Source organism: Sphaerodactylus townsendi, linkage group LG04, assembly GCF_021028975.2.
Source record: "Sphaerodactylus townsendi isolate TG3544 linkage group LG04, MPM_Stown_v2.3, whole genome shotgun sequence".
NCBI lineage: Eukaryota > Metazoa > Chordata > Lepidosauria > Squamata > Sphaerodactylidae > Sphaerodactylus > Sphaerodactylus townsendi.
Window position 1 is genome coordinate 72502262 of NC_059428.1, and position 26736 is coordinate 72528997.

The 26736-nt window shown below is 41.8% G+C and overlaps 1 protein-coding gene across 4 annotated transcripts in view; it reads left to right on the top strand.

The window, feature by feature from the left end:
* Positions 1-26736, top strand: part of LOC125431617 (norrin cystine knot growth factor NDP) — a 42024-nt gene that overhangs the window by 14045 nt on the left and 1243 nt on the right. For 2 of the 4 annotated variants that reach the window (XM_048494591.1, XM_048494590.1), the window contains 2 exons: positions 8312-8353; positions 11524-11879. In XM_048494591.1, the coding sequence (XP_048350548.1) occupies positions 11703-11879 (177 nt within the window). In that variant the 5' untranslated portion in view covers positions 8312-8353; positions 11524-11702. The remainder of the gene's footprint in view (positions 1-8311; positions 8354-11523; positions 11880-26736) is intronic. The other 2 variants (XM_048494593.1, XM_048494589.1) reach the window with 2 other exon arrangements.

Below are 26736 nucleotides of genomic sequence, written 5' to 3' on the forward strand. Positions count from 1 at the left end.
GTCTGTTTCAGTATCTATTTATAGCTATGCAGAAAGGCTGACTCTTGTGCAATTTGCTGTACCTGACAATGTGTGTGAGCTCTGAGTCAGCAACTCAATAGTTAAATTTTCCCATAGTTTATAATTTGGAGCATAAGATTCAGCACAGAATGTACTTCAAAATAAATACAGCAATAATTGACATTAGGATACGATGAAACATTCAATATCACTGCACATTGTTCTTTACAATGATTTTTCAGACACATTCAACCTGAATACTTTTCATATAAACTATTCTTTTAGCATAGAAAATTTTGCATAATACAGCCAAACATTACATATGTTTCATATGAAGAAGTTTCTTAGGTTTTTGGATATTTGGTAACAGCAATCTGACTATGTTTTATGTTATCTCAAGGACTGATTCAAAATGTTACAGCTCCATATGGAAGTCCCTAAAAATGATTCACAGGGTGGCAGCATTTGCATGGATTCCATAAGTTATGGATTGCCCCAGGAGATGCTAGGCCAGAGCTCAGCAACAAAGCACCATGCCTAGTGCTACAGAGGCCACAAGTTTTATTTCTTACAGATTTTGCTTAACAAAGTTGGGAATGACTGGCACATAGCAGAGCAGGGTTCCAAAAGTCCTGTCGTTCAGATTTGGCAATTGTAAACTGTGTGGAGGATTGACTTGACTCAGAAAGAGGTATCTCCAAAGAGAAAAAAGGAACCATGCAACCTCATCATGCCATTAGAACCTAAATACACATGTGATGTTGATATGCTGAAAACTGGTAAAGATGCATAATGAAATTGAACAACATTCTGGCCACTTGCAAAACTTAAAACACTGATCTTTTGCAGATCTGCTGTTTCTATATGCAGGTGTCTTAAATTTGTGCATTTTCTGCATACAAAGTTATAGTGTGGATGTGAAAAAGTATCTGAAATTGAATTTTGTACATAGCTTATATCAGCTACAAAGCCTTTGGATGAGCTAGAAACTTTGTTCCCCTTGCAAGCAGAGCAGGTTGTGTAGAAACAGTATGCAGAGGTGGCTTAAATTGAATTGCATGCTGCCCAACTATTGAACAAAAGAGTATTTGCATACATGAGGTTTAGGGATGAATTACAGCAAGATGGAGATCCGTAATCAGATCATCTGTCTCTTTACATTTCAATTATTGCTGCTGAGAGGATGAAGTAGATTGGGACCATGGTGATAGAGGAGAGGCATTTAACTCTACATGTCCGTGAACTATTTTCCTGATGAGATTCTGAGCATTGAGATGCTGTATGCCTAATAAAGACATATGTAGAAAAAAGTATATGGAGGGAAGGTGGCATAATACAATCCAGTCTCATTAGAGCTCAGAAGCTAAGCATGGTCAGTATATGGAAGAGAGACTCTACAGATGAAGACAATTTCAAAAACAAACCACTTCTGCTTCCCATTTGCCTGGAAAAAACCCTTGCTGTAATTTTCACATATTGCCGTAACTGCCTACAATGCCTAGAATTCACATTATTTTTCTCCTTATTCTGTTCTGCATTAACAACTTTTTGTGGTGTCATGTAAAAACTGATCCATACGAAAACAAAATTGAAAAAGGGCAGTTAAAGTGTATTAAAGGGACAACTGTGATACCAAGTCTTGGTTAGCTCATGGCAATCCCATTCAGGTTTCATGGCAAGAGATGAACAGAGTTGATTGGCCATTGCCAGCACAGGATCAGTGCAACCCTGGGCTTCCCTGAGCAGCAGTGGCGTAGGAGGTTAACAGCAGGTGCATTCTAATCTGGAGGAACCAGGTTTGATTCCCTGCTTAGCCGCTTGAGCTGTGGAGACTTATCTGGGGAATTCAGATTAGCCTGTGCACTCCAACACACGCCAGCTGGGTGACCTTGGGCTAGTCACAGTTCTTCTGAGCTCTTTCAGCCCCACCCACCTCACAGGGTGTTTGTTGTGAGGGGGGAAGGGCAAGGAGATTGTAAGCCCCTTTGAGTCTCCTATAGGAGAGAAAGGGGGGATATAAATCCAAACTCCTCCTCCTCCTCCTCCTCCTCCTCCTCTTTTTTAAATTTCTAGATTTGATGAGCTTTAGTTAACTTCATATACAGTTTGGTGGCATTGTGATACTGATATCATACACTACTTCAGGCATTTTGGAGGGACAGGTGGTGAATGGATAGATCAATGAATGGATTTACTCAACTCTGAGTGCATTCATGGCATTGGTTCATTTGGGAATTATCACTTGATAAACTTAGTATGTGGAACTGTGCTTAGATTCTCTCTTCAGGTCAGGAAAATGCTTGTTTGTTGTCATAGTTATTGCATGAAATATTGGTAATTTGATTGGTTCTACAATACTAATCTTATTGTATTCTTTATTGAATGTCCTATTTTATTGATTATGTTGACTTTGTGTGGTGACTTCTGCACAGCAGAAATAAAATGTCTTGAGGAAGTTTGAAAAAGTGTTTTGAGGAAGAAATTTTTACAGCTCTCTCTCCCAAAACGTCATCAAACGTTTTATTTCTCTCAACCCGGATTTTTCAAAAATCACTGAACTAGTGATTCCCCCCCACCCCCGCAACTGGGTTGAAGACTTTTGCTGCCTGTTGAATGAACAAAAGCAGGCAGCAAACACTTTATTTCTGCCACACAAACTTCTTACTTTCATTTTGCTGTTCACCTCCACCATTTGTGTGCTGCAGCAGGGATTCTCTGAAGGTTTCCCATGGAGGTTTCCTCTGCTCGCAGCTCATCTGTGCGTGATTTCTGTGTAAAAAGTAAATGAATAAAGTTTCTTTTGCCTAGTGATTCTGTGCATGTGCCATTTTTTAGGGGTATATCTATGAAGTTACGATGTCACATTAGAGAAGCTGCAATATGTGCATATTTGTGTCGTCATAGCTTTGCAGACATTTCCCTCAAAACAAAAAAAAAGATAAAACAACACATGCATGGGATTGCTAGGCAAAACAAATTTTATTCATCTACTTTTTATGCAGAAATCATGCACGGATGAGCTGCAAGCAAAGGAAACCTCCATGGAAATTCTCGAGTACAGCTTCAAGTCCAAATAGCAGAGGCAGGCGAAGCTCTGCAGCAGCATACAAAATGGCAGGCACAACTCTGAAATTGTCTAGAGCTCCATCAGCCAGCAGACGGGGAAAAAAGACAGTGTTGGCTGGGAATGCTTGTGTTCTCTGCGCTGTGGAAATACAAAAAACCAAAATGGATCTTTTTAAAATGTCTACAGGATGGTATTATTTCTGATGTGCAGAAAGGACCTCTGAGTATGTGCCTTCTGACAGAGATTATCAGGAAGTTTGGAGTTGGATGCCACCAATATACAAATCACATCCAGATCTACCTTTGGCTTGGAAAGTAGCCAGCTCCCAGGATCTCAGCCTCATGCCTGGAAGCTATAGTGGACTTGGTTAACTGAGGGCTGGCTGAAACTAAATCCTTAAAAAATGGAGATCATGTGATTGAGTAGATCTGGCGCTCAAGGGTGTCCAGCTTTACCTGCACTTGATGGTTTCCAGTTCTTAGCAGTGGACTCTGTTAGGAGCTTAGAAGTTGGACTCGATTCTTCCCATGGCCTGCACAAACCTGTATTCAGAATGGTGAAGACAGCATTCTATCACCTATGCTGAGTCTATCTGCTGACCCTCTATCTGTCCAACTCTGACCTTATCATGATCCATGAGGTGATCATCTCCAGAGCTGACTGCTGCAACACACTCTACATAGGGCTGCCTCTGAGCATGCTTTGAAAGCTTCAGGTTGTCCAGAATACAGCTGCTAAATTGCTGACTGAACGTATAACATCAATACTTTGGGACTTACAGTGGTTATCAGTCAGCTTCTGATACAAAATCAAAGTGCTGGTTTTAACTTATAAAGCCCTAAATGGTCTGCCTGCATAGATCACCATCACAGGGCCTTCTGCAGGTGTGAAGCCTGCAGATTGTCTCCTTGTCAGCCACCAGCTCAGGAACATTTTCAATGGTTGGCCTTTCTGTCTGGCCTCAGCTCACCGAGGAAGTTTGTGCCTTAGGGGATCTTTCAGCATTCCACTGGGCATGAAAGGCTGCTTTGTTTTGTGTGTTGTTTGGCTAATGTTATAAACCAGGAAGCTGACAAGTTGTTTTATTTCTCTAAGCAATTTATGAGGTCAACTTTAGTTGGTTTTATTGCTCTATGAAAGTATTTATCGGCATTTGAATTGTATTTATTACATTTTAAATGTTGCATTTTTAAATGTTGTAAACTGTGCCAGTCCCCTGTGGGGAGAGGGTGTAGGGTGTAAAAACAAAAACAAATCAACAACAAATGACTCACCTTGAGCCCAAGAGAGCAAGGTTGATTATAAATAATGTAAATAACAAATAATAATCAAGGGAAACCAGTTGTAAGTACATGGGTTTTCAAAGATGTAAGTATATACTACCTCTACCACCTCTAGAAATTTTGATAGAAATTTTATTTATTCATTTATTTAGTTGATTTCTATCTCACCCTTCAAATACATTCCAGGGCGAGTTACAACAATTTTATGGTAGCAGCAGTTATTATTCACAAACAGCATTATGAGAATCTGCATATGTTGTACCATTCTGTAGGGAAATAGTATTTTTAAATGCTCTTGAACTTACGTTCCCTCATGTTTAGAATAAAATATTTATTTCTACCAGTTCTCAATTAAATCTTTAAAATAAACCTTAGAGCTTAAATCCAGGTTGTACAGCATGTGCTATACTGAAAAAAGGAGAGTTAACAAAGTTCACCAAGCAAGTTGCTTCCAGAGTGAATGAATCAAGATGACTCAAAAAAGAGAGGCGAATCATAAGCTTGAGGGTGGCTATAATATAGGCACTACGGTCTGAGGAGAACATTCATTCCTGATTCCAAATATGTCAGTCATCTAGACCTCATGCATAAAACTTTTCAGTTTCATGTTCAATGAATATGAGCTCTGTTTTTAATTAATTTTGGATACCCTTCCTGAGCATTTTTAATGGAGCCATGAAGTTTCCAGAATTTGGGTAGCTCAGCTGAAAGGGTTGTGCAGTTCCCATGTCAGACCTAGGTTTGCTAGCCTTCCAGCAGCACACCTGCAAAGTTTTTGGTGAGGTGGAGCACTGTGGATGCTGTGAAGGTCTTTACCAGAGGGACTGGAGGAATTCCTAAAGTGCTATGGAGGGGCAATTATGTGATCATCTGCAAGTGACATCATAGCATCCACAATGTTGTTTCCTCCCCACTATTTTTCATATCACTCTTTTGATCAATCAAACTAGTGCAAGAGTGGGCACTTGCCCACTAAAGGTGGGCAAATAGTGAACCTTGTGAGGCCTTAGGCTACAAAGAGGCTCTACTTTCTTGGTAGAAAGACTGCAGACATAACTACACATTACATTTCTTTCTTGGACATGTCTTGAGGTTGGATTGAGATATATGGTTTGAATTTCCAAATGCATGCAAGCTTGATTTAGATCAGGACAATGGAACATAAGATGGTCCTTAGGCTTTCTTCTGGGTGATATTTTCCTGACTTAGGGAGGTCCTGGAGAGCTGCTGTTTTGGGAACTCTGTCTATACTGCTGAGCTAGACATGTTTCTACATGTTATATTTCCCAGAAGAGGAAATAGCTATTGCCTGAGGCAGTTGATGGTTGGAGAAATGGGGCAGAAGGGAAGGCCTAAATGTTTTCTCCCCATTTGCCATGGTCTTAATAAAAAATTAGGCCTACATGTGCCTGGAAAGCATGGAATTCCTGAACTCATCTATTGACTTGACCTAGGATGCCCCTAGGCAAAGCATAATGTTCAATTACATTTACATTCCAAAGAACTATGCAAGTAATCACCATGTCTGGCAGATGTTAAATTAAGTTGTTGTCTCATTACTGTCCTAGATAAGGACCCTACATCAGCTAGGGCTGCTAGGTGGCTAGCAACCTCCCACCCTTGGGGTCCACGCTCTCACTGCTGCTTGATGGAACAGGGGTGCAACATGGGGAGGAACCTTGGTGTTGTATAGTGCTATGACTTTGAGTCCAATTTCAGATGACACGGTATCATGTGCTGCTCTAGGAGTTTCCCAAACATTCATGGTAAACACCATAAAGATAAGAGATAGAATTTAACCAGTGCTGTGACATCACTTCTGGATCTGAATGTATAAATAATATCATTGTATCATGAAATGCCAGTTTTTAGTCTCTGTCTCCTCATTGCTCCCAGAGGTTGCCAGCTGGGGGCTAGCAACCCGTCCCTCAGTCCAAGTGATTGTAAGTAGCCCCTGCCAGTTCTCCTGCCTGTTCAGACTACAGATAACAATTCCCCGGCAGAAATAGCCACTTTTGTTAAATGGTTTTGCCATTCTCCAGGTAGGGCGTGGAGATTCCCCTAAATTACAACTGATCTCCCCTGGATAAAAGGGCTGCTTTAAAAGGTGGAATCTATGGTATTATATCCTGCTCAAGACCTTTCCTCCAAAACTCTGCCCTACTCAGTCTGTACCTATAAATCTCCAGAAATTTCCCATCTTGGAGTACCACATCCTAGATGGGCCATTTGGAAGAAATGGAAATTTTATATTGGCTGAAGTGGTTGATGCTCAGACGTCTCTTCCTGTATAGTATACAGCAGAGACTAGGAGATACTGATTGATCATCACCTGTAAAGACACAAAATTTCAGAAAATGGTTGAGGATTGAGAGAGGCATGGGACTATTATTGGCTGGCATCTTTCTACGGGACTTCAAACTGGATTTTTCTGAGAAACACTTTAAGAGAATATTAAGAGTTATTTAGGTTGAGCAGAATGTTACTTCATAGCTGGTTATACTAACATGAATATTTGCAATCAAAGTGTTAGTATGACTAAACAGGACGTATGCATACAGAAGCCTGAAAGTGATATAAAGCGGAAGAAAGGCGGGGAAAAGAGATATGAGATGTAAAATGTGCATGTATGTTTAAAACTTGAATGTTGGTGACAGGAAGTAATCTCACAGGAAGAGGAGGAATTGGAGCAGCTGATTTTTTACCTGGCCAGGACATTACCCAATGTGACATTGTATGCCTTCTTAGATCCCTCTACTCTCCAAATTTTTCCCTCCTTGTTGCCAGGGAAGCCTACAGTGCCCTACCTGTCATCTCTAAAGGTGCCATAGGCAGGTCAGGCCAAAATGGATGCTGTGATTGTCCCATCAGACACTTCTCTGTGTCAAATCTTGATTTTGGGCTTTGACACTAGCAGAGGAGCTTTGCTTGGACAAGTTCAGTCCATCAGTATGCATAGCAACCAGCTATGCCTTTCCTGTAGCCTTAAGAGTTGCTATTTGGATTACCATGGCCACCACCCTGGGAAATAGCCGCAGCCCTGGAAAAGGCATACCTGTTTTCTAGCGAAAGAATATACAAATGCCAGCCAGTCTTAACTCAATCAGCCATCCTGAGTAATATGCTTCTCTAGCTAATCCTATCACACCCTTTCTGCCCCACAACCAGAGGACCACCCAACTTTGAATTGGACTATCTCAGAGTTGTAATTCCATCAATTCCAATCTAAATCTAATCAAGAGCTGGATGCTCCCTGGATTTGACTCATCAAGCCATTGTCCATGGCATTGTTCTCTGCAGAGAACTGAAACTCTTGTTTGTGTAGGAAGATTAGCAGAGGCATACCAGGGGTAAATGGCACCTGGAGAGAAATTGTCTCCGGATGCCCCCAGGCTCTGCCCTTCCCTACACCCCCAGGCCCCACCCCTGATGCCCCCAGGCTCCACCCCCCACTGCCCTCGACCCCACCCATGTCACCATGAACAGGGGCAAGGTCTAGGGTGCCCACCTCTCCCTAGCCTCCCACTGCCGGCTGGGCTCCCCAAGCCCCACCCCCAGCCTCAGTGCTTATAAAAGAAGGTCTCCGAGGCCGGGACTGCAGTCTCTTCTGGCCTGCCCAGAGGGGAGATCAGAAGAGACTGCAGGCTGCCGGCAGGGGGGGAAGGAAGGAAGGGGGGAGTCCAGGGAGGGGGTTGAGGGTGCTTGGAGGCAGCAGGACTTTCTGGTCACGTGGGGGGCCGATTTTGCGCCTCCCATGTGACCAGAAGAGTGGCACCCGGGAACAAGGGGTACCCCTTGTCTCTAGGCAGATACACCACTGAAGATTAGCATAGTCAAAGGCTCAAATTTTCCTATATCTTGCATGCCCAAACAGCAGCCCCTTGCCAGTATTCTCTGGACTATCTTTGGTTAAGTTACACTGCACCTGACATTGTCCTCTCTCTTTTTGAATCCAACGTAGGCGTTGGACTCTGCCTCATCAGATCTGCCTCTTCTAGATCAGGTAATTTTCACCCTTCCCACAACAACCTTTACTGTTCCAAACCTATCTCTCACACCTATCTAAGTCCTAGGTTTCCCAAAATTCTCTCTCTGTATGTGTATATTTTGCTAAGTTGTGTGTGAACCTTTTATTATTTTTGCTTTTACAATAAAATAGCTGAACGACCCCTATAAACTCTTCCAGCTTGAACCTCTTGAATTGCTGGGTTTGTTCCTGCTAGTTCCCCCACTAAAAGGAAACAAACCCCAGACCGTTCTAATTCAGTTAACATCCCCAGGCATGTTCCCAAAATTTGCAGCAATTCCTTAAGTCCAAGTTGGCAATCCATAAGAGATGCACATAGCAGGATGCTTATCTCTAGATATTTCACAAGCCCTATCCTATATCTGTGAAGCAAACTGCACAATATGTTCCTTCACGAGTTTGCCCATGTTCCCTTCAGCCACACAGCAGAAACATCACGTAGTTTGCTTCTCTTTTCAATAGCTTTGCTATTTTCGCCTTTTCTGCTATTGTTTCCTTTTTGTCAGTATCTAAGTGCTCAACTTCAACAGCACTTAAGCTGCAGTTTTAAATAGCTGCCCCCCTCAGAGAAAGACAATATCTCCTCTTTCCTTGGTACAAGGATATTATTTTCTGGAAACAGCACTAATAATAATAAGCATAAAAATACATTTGCCTATATGTTGCACTTTAGAGTGTTCAAAGTGCTTCCCATATATTATCATGATGTAATTCTTATAATAACTCAAGGGCAGAATAAATTTTGTGGTGGTCTGGAGATGGGGAAAATTGATCAAATTCTCCCTTCCTCTGAGACAATTTACTGGTTCATCATTTGAGCTACATGTATTGCCATACGGAATAAACAGGCCTCAAGTGTGCATAGAACTGAAACAAACCTTTATTGATTACAGAATTGCATTAACACACACATTTACACCCCCACAGGCATATATGACTATTCATCCATATGGCCAGCAATAAGGAGAAATCTCAAGAGATTTCTATTATCCCCATAGTGTGGATTAGTGGAGGGGTAAACAGCTTGCCTGAGGCACCTGGTGAATATGTCACAGTGTGAAGCAACTGGGCAGGCCTTTGCCCTTGTAAGTATCTAGGAGCATGCATGCATGCAAACAAAAATGATAACCACAGGTTATGTTATACAGGGATTAGAGGGAATGAATTTGTAGCTGAGAGCTGAAAGTCTGTTTCATGTATAGTTGCTATTTGCACAACAATCCTCGTCTTGGACTTTATGCCTATTATTAGATCTCAGTTTAGTTTCATATTGGCAGGCTTCACAATAAGAACAGCAAACAAATTAACAAAAAACCCTCTTCCAAATAAAACTTTCACTTCACATACAGAGCAGCTGTACTGTACTATGGGCAATAGAGTTGTTGTTCTTGATTATCTGTATGCCTGCCTTGAGCATCTCACCTATTTTTAGAGAGGCAACTGCTGTTACAAACTGTTACCTGTCTTACTTGTTTGTCCTTTAGTTTGAGGTAAGTGATAAACTTCCTTGAAATGATATAATACTTCAGAAAAACTATGACAATTGTTTCTTGGTGCTTCACACTGACTGGGAGAAAAGTTGGATATAAGTATATTTTAAATAAATTAATTTAATAAATAGTATTGTAGCCTGTGATGCTTGACTGGGGATTAGACCAATGGTGGGATTCAAATAATTTAACAACAGGTTGTTTACAAGCACCATTTTACCAACCGGTTCTGCCGAAGTGGTGTGAACCTGCTGAATCCCACCACATTAGACATTGAGAGAGGAAGCACAGTGCCTAGGTATTGCTGTCTTTCCTAACTAGAGTCTGCATGCATTGGTTTGTCAAGAGGAAAGAAAATAAACCATTAGGTGCTGAGTTTGCAGTAGTGGAGCAAGGCTTTGAAGAAGAGACAGGGGGACAACCCCTCTTCTCCTTGCCATCTAGGGAAAATCTTGTTTTCCCATTTGGCTTGATAGTAGTAGGAGAAGTGACAGGTCTTGTATACTAACGGAAAATAAATTTGGAAAGTAAGTGCAGTAGTTAAGCTGACCAGTTGGCAGCCCTTGCTGTTTTGTCAGGTGGCTCATGTATATGTAGATATCACCAAATAATGTCAAAAGTCTCTGTGAATAAACAGGAACTGCAACAGGACTTTTTTACTTCCACTTTAACTATCTGAAGATCTTCAAGCACTAGTCTCATTGTTTCATGAAATACTCAGCTCACGGGAATGCTGAGTGCAATTCCCTCCTCAGTGGAGTTAAAACAACTTGATGTGCTTAATTTAGTTTTGGGAGGGGGGGTTTCTGGCTCCCCGCTCCCTTGTTTAGGCTTGATGTGAGTATATATCTATTGAAACAAATCAACACAATCAAATAATCATTGCCTGTCATTTTCCAGGATGGGGGAAGAAAATCTTGTGGTACTTCATATGAAGGCAAAAGATGTTAACTAACTTGTATCAGTTTCTCTTTTTCAAACTCTCTGTTGCACTGTATAGATAGACTGAATGTGTGTATGTGTGCATACATGCTCTGTTTCTAAATATATATAACACCTGTACTTCTTTCACTTTCTTGTAGTTGCAATAGTATGCATGACTATATTCATGAATGTTCCATCTGTTTCAGTATGTTTTCTCAGGCATAACAGTGTGTAGTGCTGGAGCCCATAAAAGCAAGTATACAGCAGGGTGGATCTTTGAATACTTTATGGCAAAGCAGATTGTGTGGGGAAAGGATGAGCCTAATGAATATCTTTTCACTTCTTCTCTGAGTCAAAATTCCATCTTTAATGTAACAATAACTGAACATAGTCCCTAAGAATACATCTGATTTATTTCATTTGCAGTGCTTTAATTTTCAGCAAACCTCAGGTGCATTGCTAAATAATTGACATTGAATTGAACTAACTGGAGATTTGAGCCCATTAAAATATTTTTGCCATAATAAAAGCTAATATGCTCATTATTAGAGTGTTGATAGAAGAGGCTTTAAAGTAGCAGGGTGTTGACCTCCTTTCACTGCACCTACTGTGGGATGATGTTTGTTCAGTAAGTATTTCTTGGCCAACCCAAGCCCTTTGAGCATTATTATTTATGTCTGTTTCTCTCTAAAGGCCAGCTTTTTGTTCAGGATCATATTTTTTTTATTCCAGCCATGAAGTAGATGCTTTGATGGATTATAACTTCAACAAATGTCTACCCCAAAACTAGCAATGACAAACCAGAGACTTAAAACAGATCTTTCACTTTCCTCGAAAGGGACCGGGCCTCAGTCTTTAGAGTGCTTTTGATACTCTACCTCCCTCTACTGTGATTCCTGAGAAGTTCTTCAATGATGGGAAGTCATGTACTAGCCGCTTCAATTTCCATGCTGTCTCTTCTGGCAATCATGGGAGATGCAGATACTAAAACAGACAGTACCTTCATGATTGACTCAGACCCAGAACGCTGCATGAGGCACCATTATGTTGATTCCATCAGTCACCCTTTGTACAAGTGCAGTTCAAAGGTGAGTAGCAATAGATATAGATGTGGACATAGATAAAAAATGGATAGAACATGAAGGAAGAGTGTGGTTATATTCATCTGAACCAAAGATTGAATTTTGCAAATTTTGCACTTTCTTAGCACCATTAAGTTGTTGTTCCACAAATATGACTCCCTCAGAAGCTGGAACAGGTAAAATATCGTCAGATCCTGTGGTACTTCTGTGAGGCTCTCAATACAATCTTGAAAAGTTCAAATTTTTTTTTAAAAAAAAACAGGTCTATTTCAGTGCTGATTCTAGACATCTTTGCACCTTGAAGGGAGATGTCAAAATTACTTTCCATCATTTCTTTGAACTGAAACTCATGTTTCTGAAAACACAGAGAGATGAATCAGGATCCAAAGAGTGTAATCTACTGTTGAAAATCCCCTAGGCATTTGCTACGTGGCATGAAGATAGGGTTACCAGCATCCAGTGGGTCTTGAAGTTCTCACGGGATTACAGCAGATCAGAGCTGGATTTATCTATAGGCTTCGCAGGCTGAAGCCTGGGGACTCAAAATCTAGGTGGCTTCTGGCCAAAGTGTGTAATATTTTAGGCCTTTCTTACACATGCTGTCATAACACACTGTAGTCTCTAAACAACCCATCAGTAGTTTTCTTTGCACTCCATTTCAGAATAATACTGTCTTAAGGCAATAACTTGACAGTAGCATTGATTTCTGTATGGATGATATCCTTCCAGGACTTCACTGAAGTGGATCCCATTTTGTGGACCCCAGTTTGTGAACCCTGTCTTCCTCTAATCATGAGGGTGGGTGATTGGGAGGGGCCCAGGGCCCCTCTTCCTCTAAATCTGGCACTGCAGCTGATCTCCAGACTGCAGAGATCTGTTCTCTTGGAGAAATGGCAAATGTCAGATGGGGCAGTGTTCTCTATGGCATCATGTCCATGCTGTGCTCACTTCTCTGCCCAGACTCTGCCTTCTCCCTCAAATTTCCATGAAGTTCCCAAGCTGGAGCTGAAAACCCCACATGAGAAGTTGCTATTTGGACAATTTATTCTTTGGATCCTAATTACAGGGCCAGGTAGTGATGATTTTTTTCCTGGAAGCTGCTATTAGAAACAAGTGCCTCTCATTTTCTCATGATGGCTGTTTCACACAATATAACTTTTGGGTCCCGAGATACATGCCTGCATGAAGAAATGTATGAACTGGCCAATCATAACACAGTCAGCTCTACTTTTCTTGATAGTGGCAACAATTTTTCCAACCACTGCAATCACAGAAATTTGTGCTGACATAACTTTGATCTGCCAGATCACAGATTAAATTCCTCCACCTTTGTGCATTCCTAGAGAAGGCTGGAGCTGCCTTGTGAGGACACAAAGTAGATTATGTGTACTGGCCGATGTCCTTCTCAGTCACAGAGGGTCATTTGAAAATATAGCAGTGAAAAATGCTCATTTTTATTAAAAGAATTCCATTTTTAAATTTAAAAACCCATACTCTTAAAAAATAGTGCTAATAGCTATACTAAGTTTATAATGTGTGCAACAGACTGGAGTAAGCAATATGCATATAATAAAATATATATACAAGAAGTCAATTTGCTACATTCTTTATGACAACAAAAAGAGGTTTTTTTTCACACTAAGACTAACAAATTTGTTCATGAGAGCCCACCATCAAATGTATGAATGTATCTAATGAGGTTCACAAATGTTTATGCCATCATAAAGTGTTGCAAAAGTCTCACAATCCTAAGAAGACCTTCCTGGGTCTCACTGGACAGACTTGGGTAGGATTCTGAGCAGACCTGCTTAGGATTGTCTTTTTATTGTTTTGGTGGTAGTAGATTTACATAATTGTTCCTGTGGAAATACTATGATACTTTCTAATGTGCTGAATGAGTTATTTGTCCCTGAGCACACTAAAAAGACAAAACATCTTATTTTGCTCTGTGCTGAATTCCTTTTGACGAGGCTTAGTCTGCAGCCCTCATTCAGTTTCGTAAAGTATGTCCTTTTGTAATTCCCTTTTCGACCATACATGTGCAATGGAATTTTTCATGTGCCTCAAACTGTGATGGAATTAAAGAGACAGTTTTACTGACCATTTTGGAGCCATGCTGTTTATTATGGACACTAGTTGATATCAATTTACTTGCAAAGGGAGGTTTTTAAAAATGCAAGACTTTATAAACACACCTAAATTCATATTCATGGAATAATTCAAAGAAAAAATAACTCTGACAGCAACACTTGAAGCTAAAAGCAGTCATGTCATATGTTTTATCAGAATCAATTAAAATATCACAATTAGCAAGATTCTAAGTTTCACCAAAGCATTAAAAAGGGAGTGGGGGTGGGGATAGTGCTGCCACCTTTGGGTTGGAAAATTCCTGATGATTTTGGGAGTGGAGTCTGGGGGTGGAGTTTGGGGAGGGACCTCAGCATGCTGCCATTCAGTCCACTCTCCAAAGCAGCCATTTTCTCCAGGGAAACTGACCTCTGCTGATTGAGGATCAGTTGTAATTTCAGGAGATTTTCAAGTCCTACGTGGCAGCCGGCAACCCTAGTTGGGACATGATGTAACAGGGCACGATGGAGGTGCCTCAGTCTTTAGAGTCTTAACATGGAATACAGCGTATGTTGTAGACATGACTTGATTTGGTGTTGTTGGGTGCAAAATAGTTTCTATGTGTATCAAGTGCTACTGGGACAATAAGAAGGTACTTATTCCAGTGGTCCAGCACCATTTTAATAGTTCCTTATAATTTCTGTCTAACTTCAAGCTAGAAAATCTAAAAATGATACAACAACAACACAAGCCTTTATTGGCATATAAAACGGGACAAAGTTTTAAAACAAAACAAAGTTAAGAAATACAGTTAAAATTGCTAAAATTACTAATTTCCAGTATAAAATTTGCAACAGTTTCACAAAAGAGCACATCAGAGCTGTTCAGGAGATTGGGTATCTTATAACACTCATGCCACTGAGAACATTTCAAGAAAATTGAATTCATGTATTTCATGCGTATCTTATTGTACTTAGGGCATAGAAACAAAGAATGGTCAAGTGTTTCAACCGTAGTCCTATCACATGAACAAACTCTTTTAGAACGTTCCATATTCTTAAATCTTCCCTCCAGCAGAGCTGATGGCAGCACATTACATCTTGCAGTAGCCAAGGCTCTCCTCTGGGTGGGATTTATCAGCAGACGACGATATGCTGCCATAATTCCACGCTCGCATGGGATTAATAATGTAGTCAGAGAACAGGTTGTCTTGGCAGCACAAGTCAAATTATGAAAATCAAGATCCAAGAGCCTATTCTTAACTAGTCTGAAGGCTTCCACCTTTGTGAGCATAAGGAGTGATTCCAAGGGGAAACCAATGGCTTCAACCTTTCTAAAGATCAAAGTATACCATTCTGAAATAAAGTGATCTGATAACAGAGAGGGAATATAGCTATTGGATCCCACTAGAAAATGTATATGCAGCCAATATTTTATGGCCCTTATCCATGCCAAGGTTTCTAGAGTTGTTTGGCCCATCTCAATGCACAACGCAGCATAAGGCACACATCTAGGGAGCCCCATTAGTTTCCGAAGGAATTTGGAATGTAATAAATTAAATGATTTATTTATTGCCGAAATCCAAATGGGGGAACCGTACAGTAGCAAGGAGCCAATCCTAGCCTCAAAAACCTTCAAAGCCGCAGGAATGTATTGATTGCCTTTACTATAAAAAAAGTGATATATTGCTGTCATGTTGGTATGTGCCGAGGTAGTTACTGCTAGTCGCTGTGAGGACCATGACAAATTATACCTATAGTAAATGTCAAGGTATTGGAAATATTTGACCTGCTCAATTTTGTGGCCCTTAATTCGCCAGGACATGGGCTTCCAACTCTTAGCAAAAATGAGAACTTTAGTTTTAGCATAGTTAATTTCCAGTCTGTTCTCTTCGCAATAATTAGCAAAACTGTACATTAGGCGTTTAAGGCCAATACTGGACAAGGACAATAACACTGCATCATCTGCATACAACATTAAAGGAACATGGGTAAGATGTAATTTAGGACTATGCCCATTCACAGACACCAAAGCATGAGGTAAATCATTGAGGAATAAATTGAATAAAGTAGGAGCCAGTATGCAACCTTGTTTAACCCCTCGAGGAGTACTAATTCTCCTGGTTAACTGACCTTCCCCAGAGCATCTAACTTGACAAACAGTGTTGGTATACAACTGTTTGATCAGGAATAGAAGTCTGGGGTCAACATTCAATCTCAAAATGATACCAGAATCTCTTCATGCCTTAGTAGATCCCCCATCTCATGGCATCTTGTGCTGTTGTGTAGCTCCCACCCTGATTTTTCTGGAATATGCAGTGATGTGTAATTGCAGCCCTTGCTTGGTTCTTTCTCACAATGAACTCACGTTGCCCAGGTTGCTTCTCCTTCTCCTGCTCTTTATCATTTTATCCCACTCTTCCTTCCATACAGTGGCCAGTCAGGTCACATTACAAAAAAAATTAATACAGATCATAACATTGTAGTAAAAAAAAAGAGCCATCAGCCAAGGAGCAACACCTCCTTTTATTAGAATGTCCTAAAACTACCATCAATTAAAAATCAGTGCTAACCCAATCATTGAACAGCAGCATAGCTAAAAATAACCTTAGTGAAAACTATTGTCTTTGGCATGTAATGGAAAGCTAGAAAGGATAGAGTAAAGTGAACTTAATTCTTAAGCAAATGGTAGATCCCACATTTGTTTCACATATTCAATCTCTGTTTCAAAGATTAAATGCATCGTTCTCCCATTCCTATTTACTTAAACCTGTTGTACGCATCTTTCCACATTAGTATTTGGAACTGTTCTACTTTTCAGTGAAATCACTCTGGCAATCTAGAATCTGTTGGTACACATCCAAAGAACAATTTGTTTATATTTTCTCAAATGGTGGATATAATGAAGAGGTTTGCCTTGCCAGTAGCATTTGTGCAGTTATTGCTATCAGTTTTATTACAAGCTGTCCTTGCAGGGGGCATCTCATTCTCCCTTCCCCCAACATTAAACATAGCATGTAAAGGGTTAGGCTAGAACCTTTCTCTCTGATATGCTTAATTTTTATTTGCAGGGAATAATTACATGTGGGGAACATTAACAATGATTCCTCCCCACCTGACCCTGAAATCCTACCATCTCATTCTGCTGCATGGCCTTAGTGAAATCCTGGTACAAGTGCTGTTTTCTTTTTATTAGGGGGAGAATTGAGAAAGCGAATTGACTTCTTAACAGAGAAAGGAGTCCAGGTTCTGCATGAGTTAGGCCTTTGGAGAGAAACTGAGGGAAAGGAGGAAGGGTTGGCAACCACAGCTACAGGTGCCAGAGCTCCAGTCAGTGATTCTCTCAGGCTTTCCCTTTTCCATCTAACAAGACACAGCAGAAAAATACCCCACACTACTGCTGTTGAACCATGTTGAAATTGTCCAAGCACAACATTTCAAACAAAAACACTTTTTTTTTGGCATATACTCATATTTCTAAATGAAAATGAGTGGTTGGCCAAAATTCACTTGAAACCATATGTAAACCACATTTATTACATTTGGCGGAAATCAAAGCTAGGCTAGAGCAGTATGGGGGATAGGGATAAACTTCCTACCCCATAATGAACCCAAGCGGCATACCTGGACTTCATTATCAAAAGGGGCACAATTCAGAGGGAATGATTGCCCCCATTCTCCCTCATAGTTCAATCTGCTTGCTATCATTCCTCAAGAGTGCTTGCATGTCTCATTTTATGAGGTAAAAAAAGAAACTATAAAAATGCTCTCAAAATACACTTTAAAATACTTTAATGTATCTAAGAGCAAACATCTGAACCTTGCTGCGAATCTTGTTTGCACCTCAACTGAAATCTTTCCTCTCATACACTGAAACTTGAAGTGTGACCCTCCCGACCAGGCTTCAGTGTTGATTCCCTTTCAAACCCTTGCTCAGTCATGAAACTGACTGGGTGACCTAGACTAGTCACTCTCATCCTATCCTTTCTTATGGGATTGTGAGAATAATTAAATAAAAGGTAGGGAAGACACGTTCACGGCATGTAACTCCTTGGGGGAAGAACGAGAAAATATTAATAGAATAATCAGTATATCTTTCCACACCCCCATCTATGGATACTTAAACCTGGAGACTGCAGCCATAGGCATACAAGACAGAATCTTTATACAAACCTGAGAAAAGCACCAGATTTCCAAAAAAAAAAAAAAACCTTAAATCTAACATATGAATAAAAACTGGGAGTTAAACCTCCCAAATGATAGAAGCAACACCCCCAGCTTTAAGAAACAAATGTACTTAGTGGCCAATTTCTAGGCAGCCAGGGCAGGAGTGCCAGCCTTTAAGCACTGGTGTCTGTCAATAAAAGTTGGGAAAGAGGACAGGGCCCTTTCCAGGGTTGTTTTGGCCTTTGAGGGAGATTCATCAAGAAAGGCCAGGCAGCAACCACCAGACAATTTGCTACCATGCAGCTTGCATGACCTACCTAAGCCCAAGTACTTGCTGTTGCTTGACAGCAGCTGCCCCATGAAAACCAGCATAGTGTAGAGGTTACGGTTTCAGGATCTGGGAGACCCAGTTTCAAATACCCATTCTGTCATAGAAGTTCATCTTTGGCCACTCTCACACTTTCAGCCCAACCTATTTCTCAGGTTTGTTTTGAGGATAAAATGGAGGAGAAGTAAGCTGCTTTGGGTCCCAATTGCAGAGAAAGGTGGGTATAAGGAAGAAAGAAATAATAAATACAATTGAAGATGGAGGGACAGATAAAAAATTAAATTGGTGGGTAGAAGTCGATAAAGGTGAGGACATAAGGTAGAAGAGGAAAAGAGAAACTGAGATGACCCATATGTTCTTGTTGCAGAGCTTGGCTAGTATGACTACTAGTATAATTGGCCAATAGTTTTCCTAAGTGTACTTGCCAGGGGGACAGAAGGAGGGATGGTCAAAGGGCAGATAAAGGTAGGTGACCTGGTGGGTGGAAAGTAGGGAAGGAAGCATTAAAAGGGAAAAAAAACTATGGGGTTGTTCAGGAAAGGAAAGAGGAATAATTAAGGGAGAGGAAGGGAAAGAAATTTGTAAGCTGCCTTGAGTCTCCTTACAAGAGAGAAAGGTGGGGTATAAATCCAAACTCTTCTCTTCTTCTCTATTTTGTTCAAAATTGTTTTCTACTGAATTGGTTGTTTCTCAGAGAGATTTCACATTTCTGATGTCAGCCCTTTCCATACTAACCTTTTAAAATGTTTTCAGACAGAAAATAAAATTTTTCCTCTATGGAATTCCTCACTGTTTCCCCCTACTTGTTCCAAAAACATTTTATTTCCAGCCTCAAAATGTTTTAAATTATTCCCCTTTTTAAAATTCTTTAGCCTGAAACATTTTCAAAATGTTTTCACTTGCTACACAATCTGTTTATACCTTTTCCATGCCTCTGTGCATGGAGTTTCTCTTTGGTGCCATTTTATTGTTTTGCTGAGCTCACTCCACTCCCCCTTGTCTGTTTAACCATTTCTGTGCTTTTTTGGGGGGGTGTATGTTAATTTTTTTTGAAGCATCTATCATGTGAGCTATAGAGAATCACAACAAGAAGCACGGAAGCAACGATTCAACAAATTTAAAAAGGGGGGAACAACCCCTCATGGCAGCCATGAATTGTTTTGAGGGCATGTGTGCAGATAAACATTGTGGTAAAGTGGGGGATTGAAACCATTTTACACATGTTTTAGGTGTTTTGTGCAGAAAGGGCCTATACATGAGGGCAGATGATTTCTAAGACAGATTTTGCTCAGCCTGTTTAAGGCTTTAAAAGCCAATGCCAGCATCGGAAACCAAATCCAGTGGCAATCAGGAAACCAGTTCAGTAGTTTCAGTATTGGTATATGTTCATAACTGCTCATGGTTGTGGTATTCTGTACTAGCTGAAATTGTGGAATATATTTATCAGAAACCCCTTGGAGAAATCACCAAGAACACCTTGGTAGATTCCACACAGCATACGTATAACAAGTTGCAGTTGTTATAAAGGAACCCATTTTCCTTTTTTCCCCATTCGCATGTGTGCCCTTCATCTGTTCAAGTGATTGGAACCCACGGAAACAATTTGGGCTGCTTTCGCACCTTCGCGTGGAGACGCCTCTCTTTTTTTAAAAAAAAATTCCTGCAATACATGCACAACTGCTTAGGCATACAGATATGAACCCCTGTAGCCATGCCAATTGTCCCACAATCTGATTGGCAGCACCTGCATAGCTTCTCATGTGCAACACACAAAAGGAAAAGGGATCTTCCTGCAACAGCTGGGAAATAATGAACGTGTTACTGTGGATCTATATGGCAGTCATACTCACTGCCACAGGGAGAAAACGTGCTTGGGAGACTTTGTACACTGCCTGGCATTCGGAGAATCTGCCCACAACATGCTGGGCAATGTGCACAGAATGGCAGGAGGGCAGATTCTCCCTGACATAGTGGATGACGCAGAACCTAAAGTGGATGGGTGGAAGGGAAGGAAATAAAGTGGTTGCTGCCTGTTGTGTTCCCATGAGAGCATCTCCAAAAGGATCGCCGGTGTAGCAATGTTTGAAAATCCCAGGTTGAGGGGCCAAACTGGCCAAACTCATTTTGGGAATGGAACCCGTGCAAAGTTTTTTCCCCAAAAACAGTTTTTATAATGTCCTGCAGATGTTCCTTTGGGTATGGATGCTAATGAAGAGGCCTTGGTCTTCCAGCAGAGAATGCCGCTGGTAAAGCCGCCAGTCCTGTGTCATTGCTGCCGGCTGGGAGTCCAGGAGAGTAGGGAGTTCAGGATCACTATCGAGGTGCAACTGTGTGAACCTATTTAAAGCAGCCATTTCCATTTCCAGCCGGTCAACTTTGCTGGTCAACCACTTCTGTTTTGTGCAGATGTAACCAATCTTACATAAGGTTGCCAGCCTCCGGGTGTGGAGAAGTTGGAGTTCTGGAACTACAAATTATCTCCAGACTGCAGAGAACAGTTCCTTTGGAGAAAATGGCAGCTTTGGAAGGTGGAGCCTATGGCAAGTCAAGGATTAATCCTGCAGAACTGTCTTCTACTGCCTTCCCATTTTTATATGTGATTGTATCAGATTTCTGAACTGACTGATGGTCATGTGGGAAGGTTGACTTCCAACTGAATTTCAGCCTTCCTGTACTTCACAATGCACATGTGATTTCAGCCTCCATTAAAAATCTTTTTGTCAGTTAAATACGGCAAAATTGAAAGAAATGGAAAGTAAGCCTCTGGCATCATATGATAAATATGCATAACAGATATTTTGACTGTTCTTTCCAGAATTTCCATCATGAGAGGATTTCTTCATTTGCACCTAATGCCCTTTGTGGCCTTGGACAATCATTGTAGGGAAATACTGCATTACCTTACATAGCAAATATGTGGTGAAGAAACCATGGATGACTTTTCTTCTGTACAAGGATATAAAAATTGTTCTTTGGGGTGGGGGTCGGAGAGGGGTGGCCTTGTCTGTTGCATCTACATCTTCAACAAGTCTGGAGAGATGGGCTGCGCTTGCAATGCATAACAGGCCCTGTGGAGCAACATGTCAGCAGTCTTTGAAGTGCTACTAGGGTTGTGCTGTATTTCTCAGCTAAACAAAAGAACAGTCTATGGTACCTACCAATCCCAGCATGAAATCTCCCAAGGCACCACTCCTTGAATGTGTAAAGAGGAGACCCTGCTGAAGAATCCTGTGGGGGAAATCACAGAAGGGTGGGGGGAGAGAACTTGGAGCATGTCATGGGGAAGATGAGAGGGAGCAGGGACAGGGGCAAAATTGTAGACCACACTACATTTGTGGAACAACAACAACAACAGGGAAATAGTAACAAGGTATCCAGAACAGCATTTGCTCCAGGGAGCCATGGAGAGATAGGATGAGCCCTCCATATCACAGTGTGCCTGTGAGCAGGGTGGACTTGCCAGATGAATGAGTGTCTGGGTTGGAATAAGAGAGTAGGAGGATCCACAATGTCACTGCAGCCAGCCAGACCTGGGAACATCATTCTCCCTGATGAATCATTATTGGCATAGATATGAAACAGACAGATATACAATGATGCCACTTGGCTCTGTGGTCCCCCCTATGGAGAAAGGCTTCATTTTTTTGGGATGTCTCCCCCAACCCTTGCAACCCATGCACTAGCCCTCCAAATGACACTTACCTATCTGCTGATTGGGTTGCAACTCAACTGCATCTACTCCAGCTACATCCGCTGCTGCTGGATAGGGCTCTGACCCTGCAAGGCAATAGATGCCATAGTTGCTTGGTCAGCAGTTGCACAGAGCATAGTGAAGCAGCTACCAGTCACCCTATCAAACTCCAGTTGTTTCCACTCTCCCTGCTGGGTGGAGGGAGAGTGTTTGCTAAAACAAGAGTGTTTGCTAAAAACCTACCATGGGACTGCTAGCTTCTCTGCCACTATCACTACCAGGCATGGACCTCCCTTATACTGAACCAGACCACTGGTCCATCCAGGTCAGTATGTCTACTCACACTGGCAGCTGTTGCCGAGGGTCACACATCACCTACTGCCTGGCCTTTTAACTTAAGATGCTGGGAATTAAAACTAGGATCTTCTTCATGCCATACAGCTGCTCTGCCATTGAGTCACGGCTCCTCCCTATCATAGCCAGCATTCCTTGGATTATGTCCCATCACACAATCTGCGGCATTCTGCTGTGTGCAACTACCTCAAGTTGCCCTCACATGCACACACCTCTAACCTTGGTTGTATGGACTTGCCCAGAAAGCATGCAAGGAGGAAAGGGGAGACAAGTGTGGACTCCAGGGCTGGGCCTGGTGTATCCCTGCCCCTACTCATCAGTGCATGCTTGTTCCTTTGGTGTGCAGCTCCAGAGATGAGATACCTGTAAGGGTTGTGACCTGAGACATGTTAGTCACCTAGCAAGGTGGTTTGCTCCACCCCTCAAGTGCAAATGGTGATTGCCCCCTCTGTGGTAATAACTGCCCTCTCTGTTCGTTTGGAGTGTGCATGTCAGAGGCCTCAAACACAAAATCCCTTACTACATACCATGTCACATGAGCTATGGGTTGTCCTGGCTCAGACTTATGTAGTTGGGAGCATTCTCAAGCAGGGCCAGCTTAGGGAGCTAACTCCCACCATGGTCCTGGCTCTGTGCCTTCCTTCACTAGCTCAGAAGGTTGCACCACAGTGTTCCTTGGGGGATCTGCAGCATTGCCTCACAGGCACCTGGCTGCATCTTTTGGAAATATGCTGGCAAATCTCAGAGAGATGCCAGCTCAGTGGTTTGTTGGCTCCCTGAGCGCTCCCCTCCCCTCATTGTGCTGAAAGGATGTCTAGTCATAAAATATCTACACATTTCTAATATATTACATTGACACTATTAGTGTACAATGGCATCATATCATTACTAATAATTTTGGCAATTTGCTCTATTGAGCTGTGCACTATACAATGCAATAAACAGCTGCTGTGATTGATTTAATGGAGAAGCAAAGCTTCTAAAGCACATGCTATTTTCATCTCATATACACACTAGCCAAAATATACTTGTGCTGTTCTGGCTTTATGAGATTTCCATGATGAAACCTTACTCAAAGGTGTAAAGGACTGTGAGAAAAGTGTAAATCTGGGCCCACATTTTTTAGCCATAAAACAATACAAGTAAAATATCTACAATGGCTTTTCATAATGATTCATGAAGCCAATTGTAACATATATGTGTGGGTGTGTAGTGTAATAGAACAGTGAAGATTTCAAAACAAAACTAGCTTATTTTCTCATTTATACTTATTAAACGGAAAGATGTGATTTCTGAATATTGATAATGAGGCATAGAAATTAGAAGGGAATTATTGTAAAATTAAAAGAACATTGTACTCACTGTATCTTAGTCATTTTCTGTACAAGCAAAGTTACTAAAAACTAGTATAATCATCACTTGTAAAAATAGTTTAAACCAGGAGATCTCACCTTAAAGAGTTATGTGGGCCATAAAGGATCTTGACCAGAGCTAAGTGGGCTGCCCCAAAATGGCATTTGACTTCATTATGACTTTTGTAATTTGGGGGTCAGGGGTCAGAATGCTGTCTTTCATCTGCTCTTTAGGCTGAGAGGTGGTGTTCTGATTCCCTCCCCCATACCACATGAAACTTCCCCAATGCATCCTGGAATTGGCATTTGCACTTATTCCAGTGGAGAAATAGATTGCATTTGGAAGCACTTGCAAATATCTATTGGATCTCAGGGGCTTGAAAACACAACAGGAAGAAGTGTTTGGATTTATACCCTGTAAGGAGACTCAAGGCAGCTTCCAAACTCCTTGCCCTTCCTCTCCCTACAACATTCACCTTGTGAGATAGGTGGGTCTGAGAGAGTTCGGAGAGAACTGTGACTAACCCAAGGTCACCCAGCAGGCTTCATGTGGAGGAGCAGGGAAACAAATCCAGTTCACCAGATAAGAATCTGCTGCTCGTGGAGGAGAGGGGAATCAAATCAAGTTCTTCACATTGGAGTCAACCTGCTGTTAACCACTAGATCAGGGGTCTGCAACCTGCGGCTCTCCAGATGTTCATGGACTACAATTCCCATCAGCCACTGCCAATTGGCCATGCTGGCAGGGGCTGATGGGATTTGTAGTCCATGAACATCTGGAGAGCCACAGGTTGCAGAGCCCTGCACTAGATCATGTTGGCTGTCAACTTACTCCAAAACTACTTTCACAAATACCTAAAGTCAATAACAAACTTTCAGGGAAAGACAAAACACTACCTCCCATCTCAGAAAATAGCTGAGTGGTAGTATACTGCATCCCACCCCCCAAGTTTTTGCTGAATCTCTGCAATGCAGTGGGACATTGGGAAAGGATTCTGAGCGGTATATTTCAGGGTTCTGATCCCTTGCCTTGCTGCAACCCTGCCAACTGGGAGTGGCCACCCAGGTCAGTCCATAACTGGAAGCTCCTCACTGACATGGAGTGGAGTTTTCCAGGATAGGGAGGGATTAGAATGCCAACTCTCTGCTTAGAGTTGGAAATTTCTCACAGCATCCCAGTAGGACACAGTGGAATGTTTTTTGGGGAGGAATCCAGCCAAGGGTCATACAACATAATGCTGCTACGCTGTGGCCTGTATACGGTCACTCTGGTTTAAATGTATCTGTCTAGTATCCTGTCCTTTTTTCTGTCCTTTACTCAAGCAGCTTCATTGGGATAGCATGCTTCATTGTCCCCTCCTCATTTTACCTTCAACAGTACCCCTGTAAAGTAAGTTAGGCTAAGAGAGTGACTGGCCCAAGTTTACCCAGCAATCTACATGGTAGAGTGGGTATTTGAACCATAATCCCAAATCCTAGAGCAGCACTCTCTCCACTATGGACATACCCTGTCTAAATCGAAGGAAGTCAGTTCCAAGCATGGTTCCCACAGTGGTTGTGAGCTCAGAACAACAAATGAAACAAGGTCCAAAAATAGGAAGTACTGCCTGTTAGCTTGAAAGGTGTTGTTACTTTTTTGCATGAAGGATGGTGTGCTTCCCTTGTGGTTCTTGTTAGTCCATATATCTGAATAAGCTGCAACTGGTGCTGCGTTCAGTGTTCTGAACATATGGATGGCAGGTGAGTGGCTTGGGCTCTGATGGAAAATGTTGAGCACCTGCAAAGCAGTACATCTGGGAAAGCTATTGCTTTGTTGGTCAAAAACATTTTATGCATTGCCCATTGCCATGCAAAGGGAGGCTTGAATTGTTGATGCTATTCTTCCCATAATTAGCTGATTATAAAAGCAGCACAGTTACTAAACTTGTAGGACTGTATTTGTGGAACGCAAATAGTAGAGAACCTTCTAGTAAGCTGTATTGCAGAACTTTTAGCTACTGCCAGCTGCTGTCTCCCCTCATTCTTTCCCCAGCTCATATATGTTCTGCTACGGCAGCTAGCAGGTTCAGGCAGGAAAAGGGGGAAAGGTTTTTTCCCCCTTTTTGGACAGTAACATTATATATGTGTGGAATTGTTCTGAGATTATGAATTATGCTACATAACATAATTTGATTTTCTGCATCTCCAGTGGCCAAGAGGGGAGTTCCCAGTGGCTGCCATTCCTTGCCCTTCTTTATAAAATAGAAACAAAATAGATTCTGCAAAATAGGCCAATACAAGTGGGAACCCACAAGGACCAAAATCACCCAGTGAGCATCCACATCAAGATGGAGATTTGAACCTGGGTCTCCCAGACCTTACTCTGAAGCTCTAACCACTCATGACACTGGATTCCATAAGGTGGCTGCTGTTGAACAGTGGCGAGCAGCCAGGCCTAGTTGTGTCATGATAGTCAGGGAATATCAAATCACCCAGAAGTTTCTGCCAGGCCTAGGGTTGCCAGTCCCCACATGGAATCTGCAGATCTCCTGGAATTATAAGTGAACTACATATGACAGAGATAATCACCCTAGGATGATGGCTGCTTTGAAGGAGGAACTCTTCCCTACACCCTTCCTCCCCAGCCCCCACATCAAAATGTTCAGGAATTTTCCAATATGGATCAGGCAATCCTAGCAGGACTGGTCTCTATGAGTCTTCCCTCAAAGGTCAAACAGCCCTGGAAAGGGCCTTGCCCTTCCCTCTGCCTTTTAGGCCCCTTCCGCACCCGCAAAATAATGCGTTTTCAAACCAGTTTCACAACTGTTTGCAAGTGGATTTTGCCATTCCGCACAGCTTCAAAGAGCACTGAAAGCAGTTTGAAAGTGCATTATTCTGCCTGTGCAGAATGAGCCCAAGCCTTGGA